At 45.1% G+C, this 21,587-nt stretch overlaps 1 protein-coding gene across 1 annotated transcript in view; it reads left to right on the top strand.

The window, feature by feature from the left end:
- Nucleotides 1–21,587, top strand: part of Akap12 (A-kinase anchoring protein 12) — a 90,556-nt gene that overhangs the window by 33,002 nt on the left and 35,967 nt on the right. The window contains exon 2 of the mRNA XM_029482721.1: nt 12,768–12,882. Within this exon, the coding sequence (XP_029338581.1) occupies nt 12,768–12,882 (115 nt within the window). The remainder of the gene's footprint in view (nt 1–12,767; nt 12,883–21,587) is intronic.

Below are 21,587 nucleotides of genomic sequence, written 5' to 3' on the forward strand. Positions count from 1 at the left end.
TGACTTTCTGTGTTCATGGCCCATCCCCTCTCCAACTCACTCTGTCTCTCTCTGACTCCTTCTCTGTCTCTCTCTCTCTGTCTCTCTCTCTCTCTCTCTCTCTGTCTCTCTCTCTCTCTCTCTCTCTCTCTCTCTCTCTCACACACACACACACACACACACACACACACACAAAACTTAAAAGATTAACAAAACCACCAAGTCAAATGTTATTTTGGCCTCCTGTTCTGTGCAGTGCTGATCTCCAACTTTCTAGATTTGTGTGGGTCTGTTTTGTAACCTGCCTCCAACCCTCCCCCATCTCTGCCCCCACAATCCAGCAGGTAAGCCTCCTGCTTCTCTTCTCAGATACTTTAGGCCCCTCCTATAAACTTGGGGGTACCTGCATTCTGATTTTCCTGACCAAGAAAATCTGGGAGCAGTGTTAACAGAGAACAGTGTTAGATGATTTATGGAAGGAACCACTGTCAACATCTCTAAGAGCCAGTGGGTTGACGTATAAAAGCCTTCTCTCCCACTGCCCAGTCTAGTAAATCTTGATGGTGCCGAAGGCTGCAAGATAGGGTGCTGGCCACTTTTATTTTGATTTGCAGTGGCCTGGATTCTATGAAGTACAAACCTAAGAATATATGTCAGCGGATCCAATTCCAATTTATCATTTTAATTTTGCTAATAACCATTGAAGTGTATTCACCAAGATGGCATCCCTCTGGTCCATTATCAGACCTAAATATATAATGACTTCATTAAAGAATCTGTGTGATGGTGTGTGGGGCACTTTGCTTCTTCTTTTCCCGCAAAAGGAACCTTTTTTTGATGTTCTTGGGCCACCTGGCCACCTGGCCATCTTGCTCCACAGCATTCTTCCCTGTGCCTTCTAACTTACCTTCAGGGAGCCGTCTGCCCATGGGCCTCCTCCTTAGCAGACTTTGGAAGGAATAAAAGTCAGAGATGCTTAAATCAGTTGCGAAGTGGTTTAGAACCCAGCATGGATGCTTTTGGCAATCCTTGCACAGCTCTTGGTGAGTTAGCAATTTGTTGTTTTCTTTGTGCCAGACCGGTTCTGTGCATTGGATGATGGCATAGCTCTTGTTGGCTCCTGGGAAAATCACATTTTCCTGGACTGCTGGAATGCTTTTGCATTAGATGCAGTCTGCAGAAAACAAGACAAGCAGCTTCGCTTGTTATTTCCTTCTCAACAGAAACGTGGCACACGGAAGAGAATTGAAAAGCGCAAAGGGACGGTCAATACATTCTGAGTGGGTTAAAAAGAAAAGACAGCAATCCCTCTATGAGGATGTCTCAGAGCCACTGAATTTTCTTAGGGTGGATGGCTTTTATGTTTTTTACATGTTGCCTGTATTGAGCTAAATTAGGAGTAAACGTCTGTCCCCCTTTCTGTATATCCCAACCACCGGCATGACGAAGAACTGCCAAGAAATGCTGCTACCTGCTGCCTTTTGCAGAGTAGGGAAAACTTTAGTATGGAGACCTCAGTGTGTTCCTCCTGGCCAGCTCCGCCTTCTGCCCTAGATATTAACGGGGATCCTGCAAAGTTGGAACTCTGTGTATTCCACACTCTCCATCTCTCCATGGGGTCGTTTTTATCTTTTAAGAGCTATAAACATTTTTAGTAATTCTTTGAAAATTCCATCCATACATACAATGTTGTTTGATCATGTTCACATGGTGAAGTTACTGGTACCTATGTTAGGGATGTCTACCTCTTTCAGACAGGATCTTGTGTAATACCTCATCAGTTCTCAATCCATGGGTCTCCACCCCTGGTAGGTGTTGAACAACCTTTGCATAGGGGTATCCTAAGACCATTGGAAATACCAGGTATTTAAATTATGATTCATAACAGTAGGAAAATTAAAGGCAGGGATCACCACTGACTTGATGGTGCACAACTTTAATCCCAGCATTTGAGAGACAGAGGTAGGTAGATCTTTGTGAGTTCAAAGCCAGCCTGGGGTTACATAGTGAGACCCTGTCTCAAAAACTTTTTGGTTTTTTTTTTTCAAACTTTAAAATTTAAACTTCAGGTTCTGGAGAGATGGCTCAACAGTTAAGAGCACTGACTGTTCTTCAGAAGGTCATGAGTTCAATTCCTAGCAACCACATGGTGGCTCACAACCATCTGTAGTTAGATCTGATGCCTTCTTCTGGTGTCAAGGACAGCGTGCTCACACACATAAAATAAATAAATAAATCTTTTTAAAAAAAAAAACCTTCACTGGGGATGCCACTGGCTTTTGGGTGTGTGTGGGGTTTGTTTGTTTGCTTTCTGGTTGAAATTTTATGTCATCCCATGGCTGTAGGTTTTCCATGGCACACAGTGAATTTCAAAACAATTTCTTTGTTTTGTTTTGTTTTTTTTCCAAGGCACCACGCCCAGCTCAAAACAAATTTTATAATCAAATTTACTAGGCAGCAACATAATGTAATTATTTTACTCTGAAATGGCAGATTCCTCTGGGAGAAGCCATCGCTGAAGTCCTTGGATATGTGGTGCATGTAGCAGTTAAGTGAGGATTTACGTCCTTAAACTGACGTCTGCTCCAAATACATCCTGTTAGGAACTCCTGGGTACAGAGCTTAAAAGAAACCCAGGATGCATGTTACCAGAATTGTGTGAAATGTTTCTGCATCCAAATTTGTGTCTTGGGACTATTTGATGCTTACATTTTACCTACTTTGTGTGTGTTTGGAGTCGAGCACAGATGTCACAACATACATTGTTGAAATCAGAGGACAACTTTTTGGCATTGGTTTTCTCCTCTCACATTGTTGATCTTGGCAACCGAACTTATCAGTTTTCAGGCTTGGTGTGAGCTAAACCACTTTGCCACCCGATTTTATATTATTGGTAGAGTCTCATCATGTATATCCATACTAGCCACGAATTCACATATAGTTTGTTTGCTTTGATCTCAACAATCTACCTGCCTCGGCGTCCGGTGCTAGGATTACAGGTGCATACCCCTGTATCAGCTCACAGCCGCCATTTTCATTTTTCTGTCACTTCGGAGTACGACTTTGCTGCCTTTGTGTTTAGGACGGATGATGGCCCTCGATTTGTCCTGGATAGCTTGTATTTATGCTCTGCAGCTCTGAACTCACCCATGACCTCACCGTAGAGGTCAAAGCTCTAGCTATGTCTTACTTCCTGTTCTGCTGCTGTGAAGAGACACCATGATCATGGCGACATGTAATAGAATGCATTTAATTGGGGGATTGATTACAGTTTCAGAGGGTGAGCCCGTGACCAATATAGTAAGGAGCATGACAGCAGGCAGGCAGGCAGGCAGGCATGTCACTGGAGCAGTGGCTGAGAGCTTCCATACTAATAATCTACAGACAGCAGGCAGAGGGCAGGGGTTGGGGGAGGGAGGCAGAGGCGAAGGCAAAGAGAGGGGGGCACAGGAGAAGCCTGAGAGAGGAGGCAGAGAGTGGGGCGCCTTTTTATCCTCAGCATACCCCTAGTGCCCTTGGATGTGGCAGATAATGACTGCTAGGACCCTGAGAGCAGGCCGGTAGGATCGCCTGTATCTTAACAACGTCCATGCAGAGGAAGATGCTAGAAGCATCAGGGATGTAGTTTTAGATTCACACACCTTTTTACAGTTGTGTTCCCTGAGCGTCTGTATAACACTGACTGAGGTTATGGGGTTTTCCAAACATTTCAAGGGAGAAGCTGCCCTAAGGACGGTCTTCTCAGTGGGTTGCTGTTGCTGGTAGATGGTAGTTTTTATGTCCCTCGTCTCAAGCAGACGTCTTATAAATTCCCTTTGCCTGAAGTCAGAATGGTTGATCTCCCACCTAACCAGATTTAGAACTCTGTGTTTTCTTTTACATACTTTCCCAGAGAACCCAGAAGTTTTAATATTTTTTAAAACACTTCTATCATTTAAAGTGTGTGTGTATGGGGCGGGGGGGATATACTTGACTGAGCCGTGTGTTGACACACTTGAGTGTGTCCGCGGTCTCTTACTTAGGGATGGTGCTGCTAGCTGTAACTCACAGGGGTGCTTTGGACAAATCCTCTCAGAAAATGCTACAGTGATTTTTCTCCACAGAGGCTCAGAATGCACATTAAGGGCCCTTTTAAATTTAAGTCAACAAGCTCAATTCTGAGAAAGCTCACTTTTCAAGCAGAGCGGAGTGCAGAAAAAGGCGGGTGCCTGCTGTGCCGGTGATGGTTTTAGATCCCGATCCCAGTTTGAAAAAGGGCTGGTTTTTAACAGGTCTAATTTGTAGACAATGCTCCTAATTAAATGAGTCCACCTCAGGGTCTGTTTTCATGAACAATATTATGTTAATTACTCTCTAGGACTTTCAAAAGTTGGAATATTTGAAGTGTTTGGCTGAAGAGAAAGAGAATTGTGCCCGCTAAAAGCAAACTGGTCATTTTAGTGGCTATCTTGGAGCACTTTTTCTCGTGATAAAGATAAAGCTGAGGTCTTCCTCCTGAAATTATGTTAAGAGATTTTCATGAATTTTACTTAAAATTAGAAGAACACGAAGGTCTGAGCATCCATAGAGAGTTGCCATAGAGACTTGCCAAAGAAGGTAGCTGCATCAAGGGGCACTGACTGACAGAATACAAGGGGCTTGTATTCTGGGCAGATAGCATCCCAGATCCTTCCTCAGATAATAAATGTGACTCTGGTCAAAAGCATCAGAGAAGTTTCTTTCTTCTATGAAAATCATAATTTTCACCTTTTTTTTCTTTTAGAATTTTCACTTTTCAGAAAGTTTTTTTTTTTTAAAGATTTATTTATTTATTATATGTAAGTACACTGTAGCTGTCTTCAGACACTCCAGAAGAGGGCGCCAGATCTCGTTACGGATGGTTGTGAGCCACCATGTGGTTGCTGGGATTCGAACTCTGGACCTTTGGAAGAGCAGTCGGGTGTTCTTACCCACTGAGCCATCTCACCAGCCCCAGAAAGTTTTTTTTGTTTTGTTTTGTTTTGTTTTGTTTTGTTTTGTTTTTTTAATTTTGTGGTGGTGGTGATGGTGGTGGTGTGTGTACTAACATGTGTGGGTGCCAATGGAGAGTAGATCCTTTGAGGCTGGGAGTGCTAAGTGATTGTGAGTCACCCAACTAGGGGCTGGGACTAGACTAGTCCTTTGAAAAAAAAGCACAGGTAGTCTTAACTGCTGAGCCATCTCTGCAGCTCCCTGAAAATCAGAATTTCATACTGAGATTAAATTTACATCTGTTTCCTATGCCAATCAAGCATTTAAACGGCTAAGTGGTGATTTGTGTACGCTTGTACTCTGGTGGTCGTTTGGGTGATGACGGACAATACCACTGGTTCTAAGTGAGATCCTAGAACTGGAGGCTCTGAAATGGGAGGTGTGCCAGGGTGAAGACCAGGATGTTCCTGTGCAATGATGGGGTTGTAAGTATCCTGTCTTCTGAACTCTTCAAATTAAAGCCAGTCACTAAGGAGGCTTTCTGTTGCTTCTGGTTCTGCTGTCTGGGAGGGGAAGGAAACAACCTGATTATATAGAAAGCTCAGAATTGGAGGCATCTTCTGTACCCTGATGAGTGTGTGTGTGGGTGGAGTGGCTGTTTTATCTCAGTTGCCTGAGATACGGACTTCCCAGATCTCTCTGGAGGTCACTGGAGTCTCCTCATGGATTCTTCTCAGTTTCATGTGGTTGGAGAGAGCTTTTGGCTCAGCAGCCCCGTAATCCCCTGAAACCTAATAAGCAGTCCGTTTGTTGTCTTTGAAAGCTCTTGCTAGTTAGGAGCGCTCCTCACAGCCTTTCTGATTGCCTGAAGGTTAGTTTTCTTTAAATTTACTGAAGAGAAATACATGTCTCTTACTTTAAGAATTGCACCACGAGTTCGAGGACAGCCAGGACTACACAGAGAAACCCTATCTCTAAGTAAGTAAGTAAATAAATAAATAGAATTGCACCATAACCAAGGGCTTGACCACTCACTGCACTATATTTTTTAACTGCTTCTTTGTATTTTAAATCTTATTCTTGGCTCGCTTAGTGTCAAGTGCCATTGCCCAATGAGATACATTAGTGTGTGTGTGTGTGTGTGTGTGTGTGTAGTACATGCTCTTTTTGCTTTGAGACAGTGTCTCTCCCTCCCTCCCTCTCTCTCCTTGGCATGGAGCTCACCAGTTAGGTATGACTGACTGCAGAAATCCACCTACTGTGCCTCCCAACACCACCACCAACTCAGCTATCTCCTTAGTTCTTCTGCTCTCTTCTCTCTCTCTCTATCTCTCCCCCCGCCCCAAGTTTATTTATTTTATGTATATGAGTGCACTGTCGCTGTCTTCAGACACACCAGAAGAGAGCCATCAGATCCCACTACAGATGGTTGTGAGGCACCATGTGGTTGCTGGGGATTGAACTCAGGACCTTCAGAAGAGCAGGAGCCATCGCTCCAGCCCCTCTTCTGTTTAAAATAGAAAAAAAAACCTGAAAATTTATTATCTATACTGAAGGATTGTTTTCTAAGATTTGTGTGTGTGTGTGTGTGTGTGTGTGTGTGTGTATGTGCGCGCGCGTGCACGTGTGCGTGCCACATGTGTATGAAGCCCGTAGAAGTTATAAGTCAGATCCTTTAGAGCTGGAGATATAGGAGGTACCTAAAGAAGGTGCTGAGAACCAAACTAGGGTCCTCTGGAAGAATTCTTAATCTGAATCTTTCCAATCCCCTGTATTGACATTTGATTAACTAGAAAGATGTTTAGACTTAAAAAGTTTATTTGTATGAGTGTTTTGCTTGTATGTGTCTATATGTCTATGTAAAGCATGTGCACGACTGGTGACTGCAGAGGTGAAGGGATCGTTGAATCTCTTGGAGCTGCAGTTATGGATGGTTGTGAGCTGCCATGTGGGTGCCAGTAATCAAACTCGGTCCTCTGCAAGAACAGCTTAACCACTCACTAGGCCATCTTTTCAGCCCCCAAGTTATTATTATTATTTTTTAAAGAAATTCTTGCTATACTAGCTCAGCTTGGCCTCAAACTTTAATCCACCTGCCTCTGCCTCCCAAGTGCTGGGACTAAGGGCGTGCGCCACCACGCCCGGCTCAGTGTGTGCTTTTGTGGCTTAGAGAATGTCCCAGATACTACTCGTTGCAATTCCAGACAGTCTAAAAACAGAAAAGTGTATTAGCTCTTGATTTATAATTGGGAAAATGAGCTGAGGTGAGGTTTCAGAGCCTGGGGGGATGAGAACTTGACCTCAGAACTTACTTACCCCATACAGTCTGATTGAAAACCTCCTGCAGTGGTTTGAATGGGAAATGTCCCCCATTGGCTCAGGCATCTGAATGCTTGGTCTCCAGTTGTTACATTTTGGGTAGGTTTAGGAGGTGTGGCCTTGCAGGAAGAAGTGCATCACTAGGAGGGGCCTCGAGAGGAGACAGCTTTACTCCCAGAGATCTTTCTCTTAATGTTTGAGGTCAAAGATGGGAACCCTTAGCTTCTTGCCTGCTGCTTGAAACCATGTGGAAGGAACCATATGGCAAAATAAACTCTTCCTCAAGTTGTTTCTGGTCATGCTATTTTATAGAACAACGGATAGGTCATATGTCCCCCTCCCAAACAACCAAGTGATAGAAACAAAACTTCAGGCCGTTCTCCTCCTTAACATCAACCTCTGTGGCTCTTCCTTGCTTTCTTTCCCAGATCAGCAAAGAAAGAAAGAAAGAAAGAAAGAAAGAAAGAAAGAAAGAAAGAAAGAAAGAAAGAAAGAAAGAAAGAAGAAAGAGGCTGTGGTTTTTCCTCATTGCCAGATTCCTCCGTGGATCCAAAACACGAATAACCCAGCCCGAGTCCCCGAGTGCTCTGTCCACAGAACAGACACTTGACCATCCCGAGTCCCCGAGTGCTCTATCCACAGAACATACGCTTGAGGGGAACTGTCAGGAGACCCCATTTGTTGACAACACATAACGTATCAAGGATTTTATAGTTGACTTATTAGGATCTTAATATGTGTCAGGTGGTATTCTAGGGGTGCATTGTTGCTGATGATCAAACATGGGAGTATCCTATAAGAGATTGCTTTGTCCATGGGCCTATATCCCAGCCTTGGTTGGTATTTTGATAATGGCTTGATTGAGGGCATTAATATGCTAAGGATAATGAAGACAATAAAGACTGGCATTTCAGACTCAACTATTATGGTTGAGATAATCTTTTCCTCTAAGACATAGTTTCTCTTTAGCCCTGGCTGATCTTAAACTGACTCTGTAGTTCACTCTAGATCAGGCTGGCTTCCAAATCAGAGGTCCTCCTGTCTTTGCCTTCTGAATGCTGGGATTAAAGGTGTATGCCACCAAGCCTGGCTGACCCCCTCCCCTGCCCCCCAATTCTGATTATTTGTACACATGATTTCTGGTATCATAGGTAGGGCAAGTTACAGGAGTTGGAGCTGCCTCCTCTATATGTTACAGATGCTGGGTCATCCCCAGCTGTGTGGGCCAGTCAGGAAGAACATAAGATAGGAAGATGGCTCCTGCAGAGGAAGTGGCTCTTCTACCAGCCTCTCCTCCATCCTCAGCATCCTGAGAGATGGCAGGACATCATGGATTTTGTTCATTGTTTAAGAAATTCATACTCCACACAGAGAATTCAGGGCAAGCTCTAGACAGTTTTGTAATGAACGAAGGGAACGGAGAGATGCCCGGTCTCCACTCTCAGACGTCTTACAACTGCCTTGAATATCCCCGGGTGTTCCTAGAGGAAGGCTGTTGCTGGAAACATTTGAGAGGTTTGATTATTTTAGTGTTGCTTTGTTGTAACATGGTAATACTTTACTGGGATAAACTCTGGCTGACCTGCCCAGAGGATATGAGCTCCAAAACACTTAGGGTTTTGATTTGGTCAGAGGAGGCGTCTTCACATTTTGAATCCCAAATCCAGTGGGGAGATTGGGTTTCTGGTACTCATTGTGCTTATGGGGTGAGGGCTGTGTCTCAATTCCAATTTTTGTCTCAAAAGAAATAAATGTATCCCTAATACTTAAGTCCAAAATGTGTGGGTAAAGCTGAGTGAGAAAGCTCCAGAGAGAAAAATAGCTGGATCACCTTCTTTCTCCGTTGAAAACCTTGAATTTCAAAATTACCTTTCTCCCTGAACTGGACACCAGCTGACGTCATGTGGGTCCATTCACCCCTTCTCATCCTGCCCTGAGTGGAGTGTAAATCCTGTCTCCAGTGGTCCTGGGAGAGTCCCAGGGAAAAGAGAACCCGACTAAGGATGATGGATAGGAAGAGTTAGTGAGGGGCTCTTCTCAGTACGGGGACCAGTGCAGATGCTCCAGGGGACCAGTGCAGATGCTCCAGGGGACCAGTGCAGATGCTCCAGGGGATCAGTGCAGATGCTCTAGTTTTGTGGTTGGGGGAAAAAAAAAAGCACATGCTGGTATTGGTTTTGGAGGGGTAGTTGAGTGGCTAAGAGAATACACTGCTTTTGCAAAAGAGCCAAGTTTGGCTTCAAGCACCCATACAGGGGGCTGCTCAGAACCACCTGGAACTCCAGCTTCAGGGGATCTGAAGCCTCGGGGGACCTGAAGGCACCTACACTCATACATATATTATACCCAGACACATATGTGTGATTTTGAGAAAAAGCTAAGGCACATGCTAATAAATAAATGTATGAGCTAGGCATAGTGGTCTATGTCTTTAATTCTAGTACTTGGGCAGGTAGATGGATCTCTTGCATTTGAGGCCAGCCTGGTCTATCTATTAGAGCATTCCAAGCCAGCCAGGGCTACATAAAAACAAAAACAAACCAAAAAATTAAAGAAGGAGGAGGAAGAAGAAGATGAGATCCGTTGTTTGTTTAGAGTTCACAATTAACCTATTGTTTACAGCATTAAAAGTGGGTTTTACTAAGCACGTGTGGACAGCAAAGACAGGTGATCTCTGGGTTTAGTACAAGACCTTACTAAACTGGAGAGCATTTGGGGAAGATATGCCCTAGTAAACCCAGCCTCCACGGACTCGTGTGTGTGTGTGTGTGTGTGTGTGTGTGTGTGTGTGTGTGTGTGTGTTCACACATACATCTTTCACTGCATCCTTCTTCCTGAGATTTCTGTCTCATTTCTTTTGGTGCTTACAATGTCTCATGGAGCCTAGGCTGGTTTTGAACCCCTAATTCTCCTGCCTCATCCCCCACTCCCAAGTATCCTAGATTACAGATTCGTACCATCACCACTAGCACATCAAAACAGAGCCAAAGATTCTTTCAATTACCACACATTCACCATAACATGTGATTCTGCCTCCCCGTCCCCCTGCCCTTCAGACTGCTAACTCAATCCGATCCAACCCCGGCCCAGCCCTGCACTATCCAGTTTAAAATGTGCTGGTGTTTTTTGTTTTTTTTCCCTGATGAGCCTGTGGAGACACCACCTCTCCTCTAACTTTATGTTTCATTTAAAATTCCCATCTTTCATATTTTGGTAAGTGAACCCTTGAAGCAGAACTGTAATCCGAGCATCTCGTCTAATAACTGGACTCAGCATGGGCATTTTGAAGCCGACTGCTCTGTCTGCAGTGTCGGTGTGTGGTGCTACTTCAGAGGAAATGCAAGAGGGGGAAGGGCTTTGCTGGGAATAGAGAATAGCACGGTAAGATCTGTACACTCGTCTAAAGGCCACAGAACTTTCCAGAATGAGCAGTACCTCTGTCTGGAGCTATCCATTGTCCCATGAGCAGTGACAGCATGCATGGGGTTAGCTGAGTTTTGTGATTAGCCCCTCTTCTCTCTTTTCTGTGTGTGTGTGTGTGCACATGCACATGTACATGGCGGATATGTGGAACAGCCTCAGTCACCTTTCACCTTCTGTCTGAGTCAGGGCCTCTCATTGTCCTGGAATGTCACCAAGTGACCAGGCTAGCTGGCCCATGAACTCCAAGAATCTCTGTGTCTCCATTTCCCCTCTTGACATCTCTGGGTTTACAGACACATGTCACCACACCTGACCTTTCACATAGGGTCTGGGGATCCAAACAAATTCAGGTCTTGGGTTAAAAGGCAAGTTCTTTATGGACTGAACATCTCCCTTCCCTGTGTCCTTTGTTCTCACACAGTCCTTTCTAGGAGAACCCTCAGCTCTATCTACCTCCTTGATAAAGCCCTGGACACCCCAAGCACAGCTTGGAGCTATCTACTGCTATCACTTGCTCTGCATAATTGCTTCATGGCACTTTTTAAAAATTATTTATTATTTATTTTATGTATATGAGTGGTGTAGCTGCCCTCAGACACACCAGAAGAGGGCATCAGATCTTATTACAGATGGTCATGAGCCACCATGTGATTGCTGGGAATTGAACTCAGGGGGACCTGAAGAGCAGTCAGTTCGTGGCACTCTTTATAGCTGCCACTTAGTAATTTTGTTTGATCATCAGATTTGAAGGATGGAGAGATATTAAGAGCATGCACTGGCTGTTCTTCCAGAGGACCCAGGTTTGATTCCCAGCACCCATCTCTGCCTCCAGTTCCAGGGGATCTGATGTCCTCTTCTGTCCTTCTTGGGCACTCCATGTATATATACATGGCGTAGACATGTACATATACATAGATGCGGGGCAAAACACCCATATACATACAAGTTTGAAGCTCTAACTTAAGGACACCTTACTTATAAAGCTCAGTTATTTTTCCTAACCTGTATCTGGTCACAAAGAAATGTGGTTTTACTTGTTTAGTTTTAAATGTTTTTTAAAAAGCTGAGTTGGATCTTATAATTTTTAAAATAAATGTCCTTACTTTAGGTAAGTGAATGTTCTGCCTGCATGTATTTATGTGCACCGTGTGTGCCTTGTACCCTCCTGGAAGAGGGTACACATTCTGGATGGCTGTGAGTCCCCCATGTGGTTGCTGTGAAGCAAACATGGGCCTTTGTAAGAGCAGCCAGTGTTCTTAACCCTAAGTCATCTCCATCCCTTCCTTCTTTTAAATTTTAACATTTATTGGTGTGTGCTGGCACATGTATATGCATGAGTGCTGTGGTGCACACACGGGGGTCAAAGGATAGTTTGTGGGGAATTGAGTCTCCTACCAGAGATCAAACTCAGGCTGTCCGACTTGGCAGCAAGAGCTATGTTTTCTACAGAGCCAACTTTCCAGCCCAAGGGTTGGGCCTTACTAAAAGGCATTTTTAACAGATTTAGGAATAGCTGTTAGTAGAGAGATGCTCAAGGAATACATCCAAGAGTGGGTGTGGGCTATTAAAAACCAGAGTCATTGAGATACTATTTTATAGTAACACAACACACACATACACACACACACACACACACACCACACTTCTAGGACCTCAGATGATAGATTTCTTCCCTAGCGTATCAAGGTCCTGGATCTCCAGCCCCCAGCATCACAAGAATAAAATGGAAGGGACAAGGTAAGTTTAGCTTCTGTGCTCTGCTAGGATGTAAGCTCAGTGGCTGAGACTCGCCCAAATGCGGCATTGCAGTTTCTGAAACAGGCTCTTAAGTAGCTAATGGACAGATGAATGAGTGCATGGACTTGTGCACACACTTCACATGCAAGGCTCAATCTTTTGGTGACAGAACATCAGGCATTCTATACGGTTACTGAATCTTCTAGAATTTTCATCTGCATGGAACCCCCCCCCCCCCCCATTTCATAGTTTATAAACCGGAAGTCTAGGCATCGCTTTTAACTTGCACTGGGGGTGGGGTGGGGGCAGTATGTGACTGATCTCATGTTTACGTAGCTTTGTCTCCCACCTCCCCCCAGCTCCCACAGAAGAATGGTCAGCTGTCTGCCGTCAATGGTGTAGCTGAACAAGAAGATGTCCACGTCCAAGAGGAAAGCCAGGATGGGCAAGAGGAAGAAGTCACTGTTGAAGATGGTAAGCCGTCCTTGCAGGCCAGACTGGCTTTGGCAGGACATTGGGAGCTGGAGGGAGACTGCACTTGCAGTGAACCAGGTTGTCACATGCTGTCAACAGAAAACCCTGTCGTACTGTACTGACTCACAGTGCGTGATACCAATGACACAGTCAACTGGTCTCAAAAGGAGATGTTTAACATGCAGTCTGGGTAGCCCCTGTACTCAGGGGTTAGCATCACACTCTCTTCAATGTTCTTCTCTTGGAGTTTTTTGTTTTTTAAATCATTGTCCCTCATTCTTTTTTTTTTTTTTTTTTTTTTTTTTTTTTTCGAGACAGGGTTTCTTTGTGTAGCCCTGGCTGTCCTGGAACTCACTTTGTAGACCAGGCTGGCCTTGAACTCAGAAATCTGCCTGCCTCTGTCTCCCAAGTGCTGGGATTAAAGTAGACCTGGCTGGCCTTGAACTCAGAAATCCACCTGCCTCTGTCTCCCAAGTGCTGGGATTAAAGGTGCAAGCCACCACCGCCCAGCCCCTCATTCTTGAGTGATGATGTTAGGTATAAATTCTCATTAGAAGGATGCTTGCTTTATAAAAGTGAGGGTCCAACACCTGATCCAACTAAAAATGAAAGCGACAGTTTAGCATCATTCCAAAGATGCCTGTGTCACATGCACAGATCTCCTGGCATGTACATATATCTCCTTCCCTCAGCTGTGATCGGGGAAATCACATCTAGATCTTGTGGCATCTAGCTCTTAAGTGCAGTGGGGAAGAAGGGACAATGGGCTGGTGCATCTTTAGCCAAAGTGTTACTTCCATGTTTGTTCATGGGGCAGTAGTGCTGGGGTCATTTGCCATTCAATTCAAGATATAGAGGAGCCATTGAGATACTCAGCAGGTACAGGTGATTGCCACTGAGGCTTCCTGTTTTCAGGACTTGCATGATAGAAGGAAAGAAGTGGTTCCTGAAAGTTGTCCTCTCTGCCCTATACACTCTACACACACACACACACACACACACACACACACTTAAAAATACATACATACACACACACACACTTAAAACATACACACACACACATACACACACAGATATATACATACATAAGTGTAGTTTTAAAGGGTATATTCCATGTAGTAACTTGGCTCTTCTATGTAATATAGATAAGGCACAGATGAAAGCACTGGGCATTGCCTCGTTGGATAAGATCCTCTGAACACATGGAACCCGTTTCTCCCCTCCTATACCCCCACAGTGCTGCATCAAGCCAGGAGCTGCTTTGAAGTTGGTGGGAAGAACTGATCTTTATATATCACCACAGGCACCATATAAAGTTAGAAATGCATACATAGTCTCACAGACGAAGTATTTCCCCGACTGAGTGTGAGACTTTCAAATAATCCCCACCAGACAGCTGGCGTGGACCCAAATCAAATTCCCAAGGAGAACCCTTTGTCGTCTCCATGTTCATTTCTGAGTTGAGCCAGACAGTGGCTGGTGTGTCTGTGTGTGTAAGTTTGTGTGTACAGGTGCGTGTGTGCATGAGGAAGCCAGAGGGCAAGCTCGGGTGTCATTACTCAGGGGCCATCTACTTTGGTTTTTTGAGACAGAATCTCTCAATGGCCGAAGCTTTTCCAAAAGGCTTGGCTGTTGGAACAGCATCTACAGGGATCTGCCTCTCTAGCCCTGAGAGACCACGCTCATGCCACCGTGGCCTGGCTCTCTCTTCATGGGCTCTGGGGATCAAATTCTGGAACTTTACTGCCTGAGCCATCTCTACAGCTCTCCAATGAATTATTTTTATTTTTCATCCCATTGAAGTCACTGTGGCTCAGGTACTTCAGAGACCATTTATTTCGGTTTTCTACTTCTGATTCTTCCCAACAGGGGACTTGAGAAGGCAGTCAGTAGAAGATAAATTAAGTAAAAAACCATAAGACTAAGAAGAGGCTGCTTGCTGATTGCCTAAGAATTTTGCAAGAGATGGGAGCTGCTAGAGTTCGGGTGGAGCATCTCCCTGAGTTCAAGGGTACCACTAACACCTGAGAAAGCTGGAATCAGATATGTCACCATAAGGCCTAGGGGACGAAGCCCATTGTTCGTAGCACTTTTTATCCCTAGTGTGTGTGCAAGGCCCAGGTTTTATGCACAGTACTGTAAGAGATGAGATGGATTTTTAGCAGAACTGAGACCATCCAGAGCCAACACTTGATGTCTGTCCACTTCCCTGTGGTGTTAGGGTTAGATAGAAGTCAGGGTCCTGTAAATTCTAGACAAGTGCCAGTGTCTACCTTTGTCTTAGTGAGAGTCTCCATTGCTGTGAAGAGACACTTTGACCAAGGCAACTCTTATAAATGAGAACATTTAAATGGGGCTCTCTTACAGTTTTAGAAGTCTAGTCCATTATCATCATGGTAGGAAGCATGGCGGTGTGCAGGCAGACGTGGTGCTGGAGAAGGAGCTGAGAGTTCTATATCTTGATTCGAAGACAAACAGAAGGAAACTTTGTCTTCCTCAGACAGCCATGAAGCTGCTCTCTTCTACACTGTGCAGAGTTTGAGTATAGAACTTAAAGCCCATCCCCACAGTGACACACTTCCACCAGCAAGGCCACACCCACTCTCACAAGGCTATACCTACTTTAATAAGACCACACCTCCAAATAGTGCCACTTCCCATGGGCCAAGCATATTCAAACCATCCTCATTGGCAGTAGCTATGGCAACGTCTGTGGGTTAGGCACTCTTCTAGGACTCAAACCTAGGTTATTAGTATTGTAAATTGACTATTAACCACTGCACTGTCCCCATGTGGGGCACATAGGCACATATAGAAGCTGCCTGGAGAAAGTGTGGCACCAGAGGTTTCCTTTGAGCTTCATCTGCTGATCACTTGGCTGCATAGCCCAGCGTAGCTGAGAATGTGACTCAGCACGAAATCAATAGCTTACTTAAAACATCATGAGGGATTTGTGTGTGTGTGTGTGTGTGTGAGTGAGACTTGATTTCATGTTTCTCAAGTGTGAATTTCATAGATGACAACATTGGGTTGTAGTGTCAAAGCCTGAATGCAAACCCAGACAGAAAACACTGGGGCTGGTTAAAAGGGAGCCAAATCACTGGTTTGTGGAGGATTTTGTGGACAATTTGAGATCTTTGAAATGTGTCAGAAAAAGACAGTCTGAGTGAGGTGTTTTGTCTTTTTTTTTTAAGTCTACTATATTTTAATTTCTTTGCTGTGAGTGTGTGTGGATGTGTGTTCACATACTCACATATCTGTGAGTGTTCAGAGGTCTGAGTGTGCTTGTAGTGGTCAGGGGACAACTTGGCAGGAATTGGCTCTCTTTCTACCATGTTGGTTCTGGGGATTGAACTCAGGTTATCAGATTTGGTGAGAGGAACCAGGGGCGAGCCATCTTGCCACCCACCCTGACTCTGACTGTTCTTATTTTTAATTATTTAGTGTGTGTGTGTGTGTGTGGTGCACACACAAGTCAGTTTTCACCTTCTATTGTATGAAACCCAATGATTGACTTCAAGTCTTTACCACTGTGCAGTATTGCAAGTCCATGAGTGATTTTCGTACGATGTGTAGGCTAGATATTTGGGATCCGGGCCAGGCACACATCCTATGAGATCCTGGAAAGCATGGTGTCCCTTGTCATCTGTGACTTGTCTCGTGGAGGCTTGTCTTCTTCTCCCCAGATGTGGTTTCTCAGACATTTCAGCACATGGCTAAACACCAGCTTCTATGAAAAGCCATCCTGTCCCTACCTGTGACTGCATTGCATGACTTCCCTGAGCAGACCCAGGCAGTTAACCATGGCTGGCCCGGGACGCCTGGGCACACACCAAATGCCAAGTACTGGGAGAGCGGAGAGGAACAGACTCTGTCCTTCAGAAGACCCTGAGAAAAGCCCAACTGCTGGGAATGGTAGCCATCCTCTGAGAGGACTGGAGAGGCCACTGTACTGACTGGTTTTGTGTGTCAACTTGACACAGGCCGGAGTTATCACAGAGAAAGGAGCCTCCCTTGAGGAAATGCCTCCATGAGATCCAGCTGTAAGGCATTTTCTCAATCAGTGATCAAGGGGGGAGGGCCCATTGTGGGTGATGCCTTCCCTGGACTGTAGTCCTGGGTTCTATAAGAAAGCAAGCTGAAGCCGGGAGTAGTGGCGCACGCCTTTAATCCCAGCACTCGGGAGGCAAAGGCAGGAGGATTTCTGAGTTCAAGGCCAGCCTGGTCTACAAAGTGAGTTCCAGGACAGCCAGGGCTACACAGAGAAACCCTGTCTCGAAAGAATAAAAAAAAAAGAAAGAAGGCAAGCTAAGCAAGCCAGTAAGGAACATCCCTCCATGGCCTCTGCATCAGCTCCTGTTTTCTGACCTGCTTCAGTTTCAGTCCTGACTTTCTTTGGTGATCAACAGCAATGTGTAAGTGTAAGCTGAATAAACCCTGTCCTTCCCAACTTGCTTCTTGCTCATGTTTGTGCAGGAATAGAAACCCTGACTAAGACAGCCATTATGAGCCTGTTTCTTCGTCCGGAGGCCCATCCTATAGGCAGAAACGCTATTCCCTTGCTTGCTTTTATCTTTATCTTATCTGCCTGGCCATCAGAATTCCCAGTCTGGCTGTGTTAATGCAGATGGAATCCTCATGTTAAATTCTTCATCAGCATTTTTTCATCAGATATTGATATTAGTGTTAAGCCTGTGGAGTGTGTGTGTGTGTGTGCGCGTGTGTAGAAGTCAAAAGACAACTTATGGGAGTTGCTTCTGCCTTAGGAATTTTAGTGATTAAACGTGGGTCATCAGGCTTCACGACAGGGGCCTTGACCCCTGAGGCATCTCACTGGCCTGCTAGACGCCTTTAGGAAAATTACATACATGTGCTCAAGCACATACATGCATGTGGAGGCCAGGCGAGAGTGCCTTGCCCCCTCCTCACACCTTGGTTTTAGAACAGCAGAAACTCATGGTTTTCAGCAGCCAGCTTCTGTCTGGAGACAGGGGGTCTGTTTTCCGATCCTCACCTCCGATGCCGGGGTTACATGACCTCACAGCTGAGCCTGGCTTTCACGTGGGTCCTGGGGATTCAAATTCCCATCCTCTTGCTTCCACAGCAAGTGTTTTTACCTACCCTCTGATTCAAGGAGCATTCTTGCCAAATGGTTACTTTAAAACAGCAGGTGCTATTTATGAGGCTATGGACGTGGCTCAGTGATAGAATATTTGTATGGCATGCTCGGGGCTCTGGGATTGACTCTCAGCACCACCAAAAGGCAGAAGAGAAATGACCTGTGGTTATGGTAATTTATACCTGCCTATAATGCCAAAATTTGGGAGGCTGAGGCAGAAGGATTGCTTCAAAGTTCAAGGCCAGCCTGGGCTACATAGAAAGTCCCAGGGCACTTCTGATACCAATTTTCTATAGTTGATCTCACTGTTGTGCTAAAATACTCTGACGAGCAGTTTAAGACAGGGTTTACTGTTGTGTCCAGCCAGCAGATCACAGCCTGGGTTCTAGCCTGGAAAGGCATTTTGGAAACCTGGAAGAGAAGAGGGGCTAGGCGACGAGAGAAAGAACGGAGCCAAGTCAAAAGCAACTATGATCAAAGCTCAATTTTACTATTATCAGCACGCGGTTATAAAGGGGGGGGGGGGGCGATTCCCGCCAAATAATTCCCGGGGACCAATAGCAAGGCGGCAGGTTCCAGCAGTGGGCGTGGCAGAACGATTGAGCCAGCAAGCTCCATCCAGGTGTAAACAGTGGAACCTTAAGGCTGGGGGAGGGGAGGCTACAGTTTACTGTGGCTTACAGTTCAAGGTACAGTCCCCCCGACGGCAGACAGACAGGTCCCCCCACAGCAGACAGGTTATGTGAGCTTGCCGTGGCTGTTCACATAGCGTCTGCAGTCAGGAAGCAGGGAGCAATGAACACATTGCTCAGCTCTTTCTTTTATTGCAGACCAGGATTCAAGCACAGGGAATGGCGCCCACTTTGAGGGTGGGTCTTGCATCTCACTTAACCTACTGAAGATAACCCTTCTTAGGAAAGGTCAGCGGCTTAGATTAGGCTGACCTAATCTAGAAAAATCTTTCTAGGGGTGCCTGGAGGCTTGTCTCCTAGGTAATTCTAGCTCCTGCAGACTTACCAACTCAAGAAGTCGCTGACAACATTTTTGGACAGTCAGAAGTGAACATTTTCCCATTATAACTTGTTTGCCTTTTCTGAAATTAAGAAATATCAATAAGGCCGGGCAGTGGTGGTGCATGCCTGTAATCCCAGCACTTGGGAGGCAAAGGCAGGATGATTTCTGAGTTCGAGTCTAGCCTGGTCTATAGAGTGAGTTCCAGGACAGCCAAGACTGCACAGAGAAACCCTGCCTCAAAAAACAAAATATATATCAATAATTCAGATATATTGGAATCTTTCTCCCCATGGGTGCTTTCTGCCCTCACTCTCTCCTTCCCAGCTTAGAGACTTTTTTGGTTTGGGTTTTTTTGGTTTTTCGAGACAGGGTTTCTCTTTATTGCCCAGGCTGTCCTGGAACTCACTCTGTAGACCAGGCTGGCCTCGAACTCAGAAATCTGCCTGCCTCTGCCTCCCAAGTGCTGGGATTAAAGGTGTGNTCGAACTCAGAAATCTGCCTGCCTCTGCCTCCCAAGTGCTGGGATTAAAGGTGTGCACCACCACACCCAGCTTTTTTTTTTTTTTTTTTTTTTTTAAGAAGACAATTTTTTGAGTCAGCTCTTATTTGAGGCTTTGGCTACTGTACTGCATCCTCCAGGCTACCTGGCTCACATCCATCTGGGTGCATCTTCTACCTCTGCCTCTCATTGCATCTTTAGGAATGCTGGGATCACCAATGGCCACCACCACGTCTACCTTTCTTTCTCATGGCTTCCAGAGGTAAATCTTAGGGCCCTCAGGCTTGCATGGTGAACTCTTTTACCCATTTTACACATTGCCTGCCAGCCCCGTGGACAACTTCAGGCCATACATGTTTAGGGTTTGAATGCAAATGTTTATGTACGATGAAAAAAAATCATCGCAATCCCCTTTCCTTCCAGAGTCAGTCTGTGCATCCTCTTCCGGGGATTTGTCAATTTGATTAAAACTGCTTGGCTTTCTCTCTGAGCATCTTTTACTACTGTTCCTCAAACAGATAAGGAAATCTTAACATCCTATTTCTGTGGATGCTACTATAACCTGTTGCTAAACAAAATGTCTAAGGAACCTCACACAAGTCGTCCAGCACTGCCTCAGATCTCAGGATATTTGGGTGTTTCCTTCACAAGGCAGGGATTTCTGGGTGTTTCTGTGGGTTGCAGAGTCTATGTAACAAAAAACGACATTTCAATCTTTCCAGTCACATTTGTGTAAGTGAAAGAACAGTGGTGCTCTGTCCTTGTTTTTAGTTATTGTCTTCATGTAGGTGTTACAGCGTTTGCGCACCCTGACCTGAGGGACTTTGCACTGGTATTTGTCCTTCCCTGCTTTGTGGTTGGTACTTGTTCCTGTGGAACTCATCCACTCTGAAAGTATTAGCCAGGTAAACCAGTGAGTGTCACGTTCACCAGAGAACAGTAAAGAGGCTGCGTGCAAGGAATGAGTCCCTGTTACATGGCCTGAGCTTGTCACTCACCCCTTCCCATCCCTAAGGGCGCTGGTTAAAGCAGAGTTGTCTAGAGCGTCTAGTTCTCAATTTCCCAAGAATCCACTTTTCTATACCTCCGTGCTGTCCCTCAGGTATAAACATAAGTGGAGGACTGCTAACTCAATTATTTAATGGCTGAGTTTGCTGCGTTGTGGAGAATACATTTCGCTAATGGTGCTTTTATTGACACTTGTTTTATTGAATCTGAGCTTTCCCGTTCCTAATGCTGAGCACCTTTGGGATATGGAAAAACCAAAGGTGACCTGAATAATTACCATTCTCCCTGTGAGTCTGTTCCCTTACAGATCATCTACTCTAGAATCAAAAGTGATCCTTCTTCCTTGTTTGAGGTGCATACTAACTTGATCTGGAGAGTAGGGACGCTAAGACCTGCCCTAGCTCCTAGTAAACAAAGACCCACACACACACTTGCTTTTCTGATAACGGTGGTTTCCCTACTCAGAAGAAATATTTTATGATTTTTGCCTCCTTTCCCATTTTAATATCTGATATAATCTTGTATGTTTTTAGGAAGACCTGCCTGCCACCCCATTGTTATTCTTCCTTCTGTGTCTCTTGGTTTCAGTTGTTAACACCTGGCATCTGATGTCTCTCTTACCACCTCCTTGATAGCGAACAGAGCCAGGGAATAGGGACCTGGTGAAGGGAGAGTTCATGACAGCTCCATTCCTTTGGTTCAGTATGTCAATCTGTTTTGCTTTATTTTTGTTAGAGTCTCCCTATATAGCCCAGGATGGCCTCAAGCTCCCGGTAGTCTTCATGTCGTTTCCTGGTAATGCTGGTCTTACAAGTGCATGCACCATGCCTGTGAGTCTTGGCCATACTCCCTTTAGTTGCATAGGTGTTAACAAAGCTGGATCCCTTTCAGAGTGTGCAGCTGGCCCTCGGGTGTCTACTGCTGGCTGGTATCTTGCCTGGAGGCCTGCAATACCATCCTGACCTATCCATAAGTGAACAAGGATTCCTAGAAATGTCCTGTAGACCCAGGAGCGCCTCCTCCCCACAGCACACACGGTGTGTTTCAGATACAATAATGTTGTGT

This window comes from Mus caroli, chromosome 10 (assembly GCF_900094665.2).
Source record: "Mus caroli chromosome 10, CAROLI_EIJ_v1.1, whole genome shotgun sequence".
Lineage (NCBI taxonomy): Eukaryota > Metazoa > Chordata > Mammalia > Rodentia > Muridae > Mus > Mus caroli.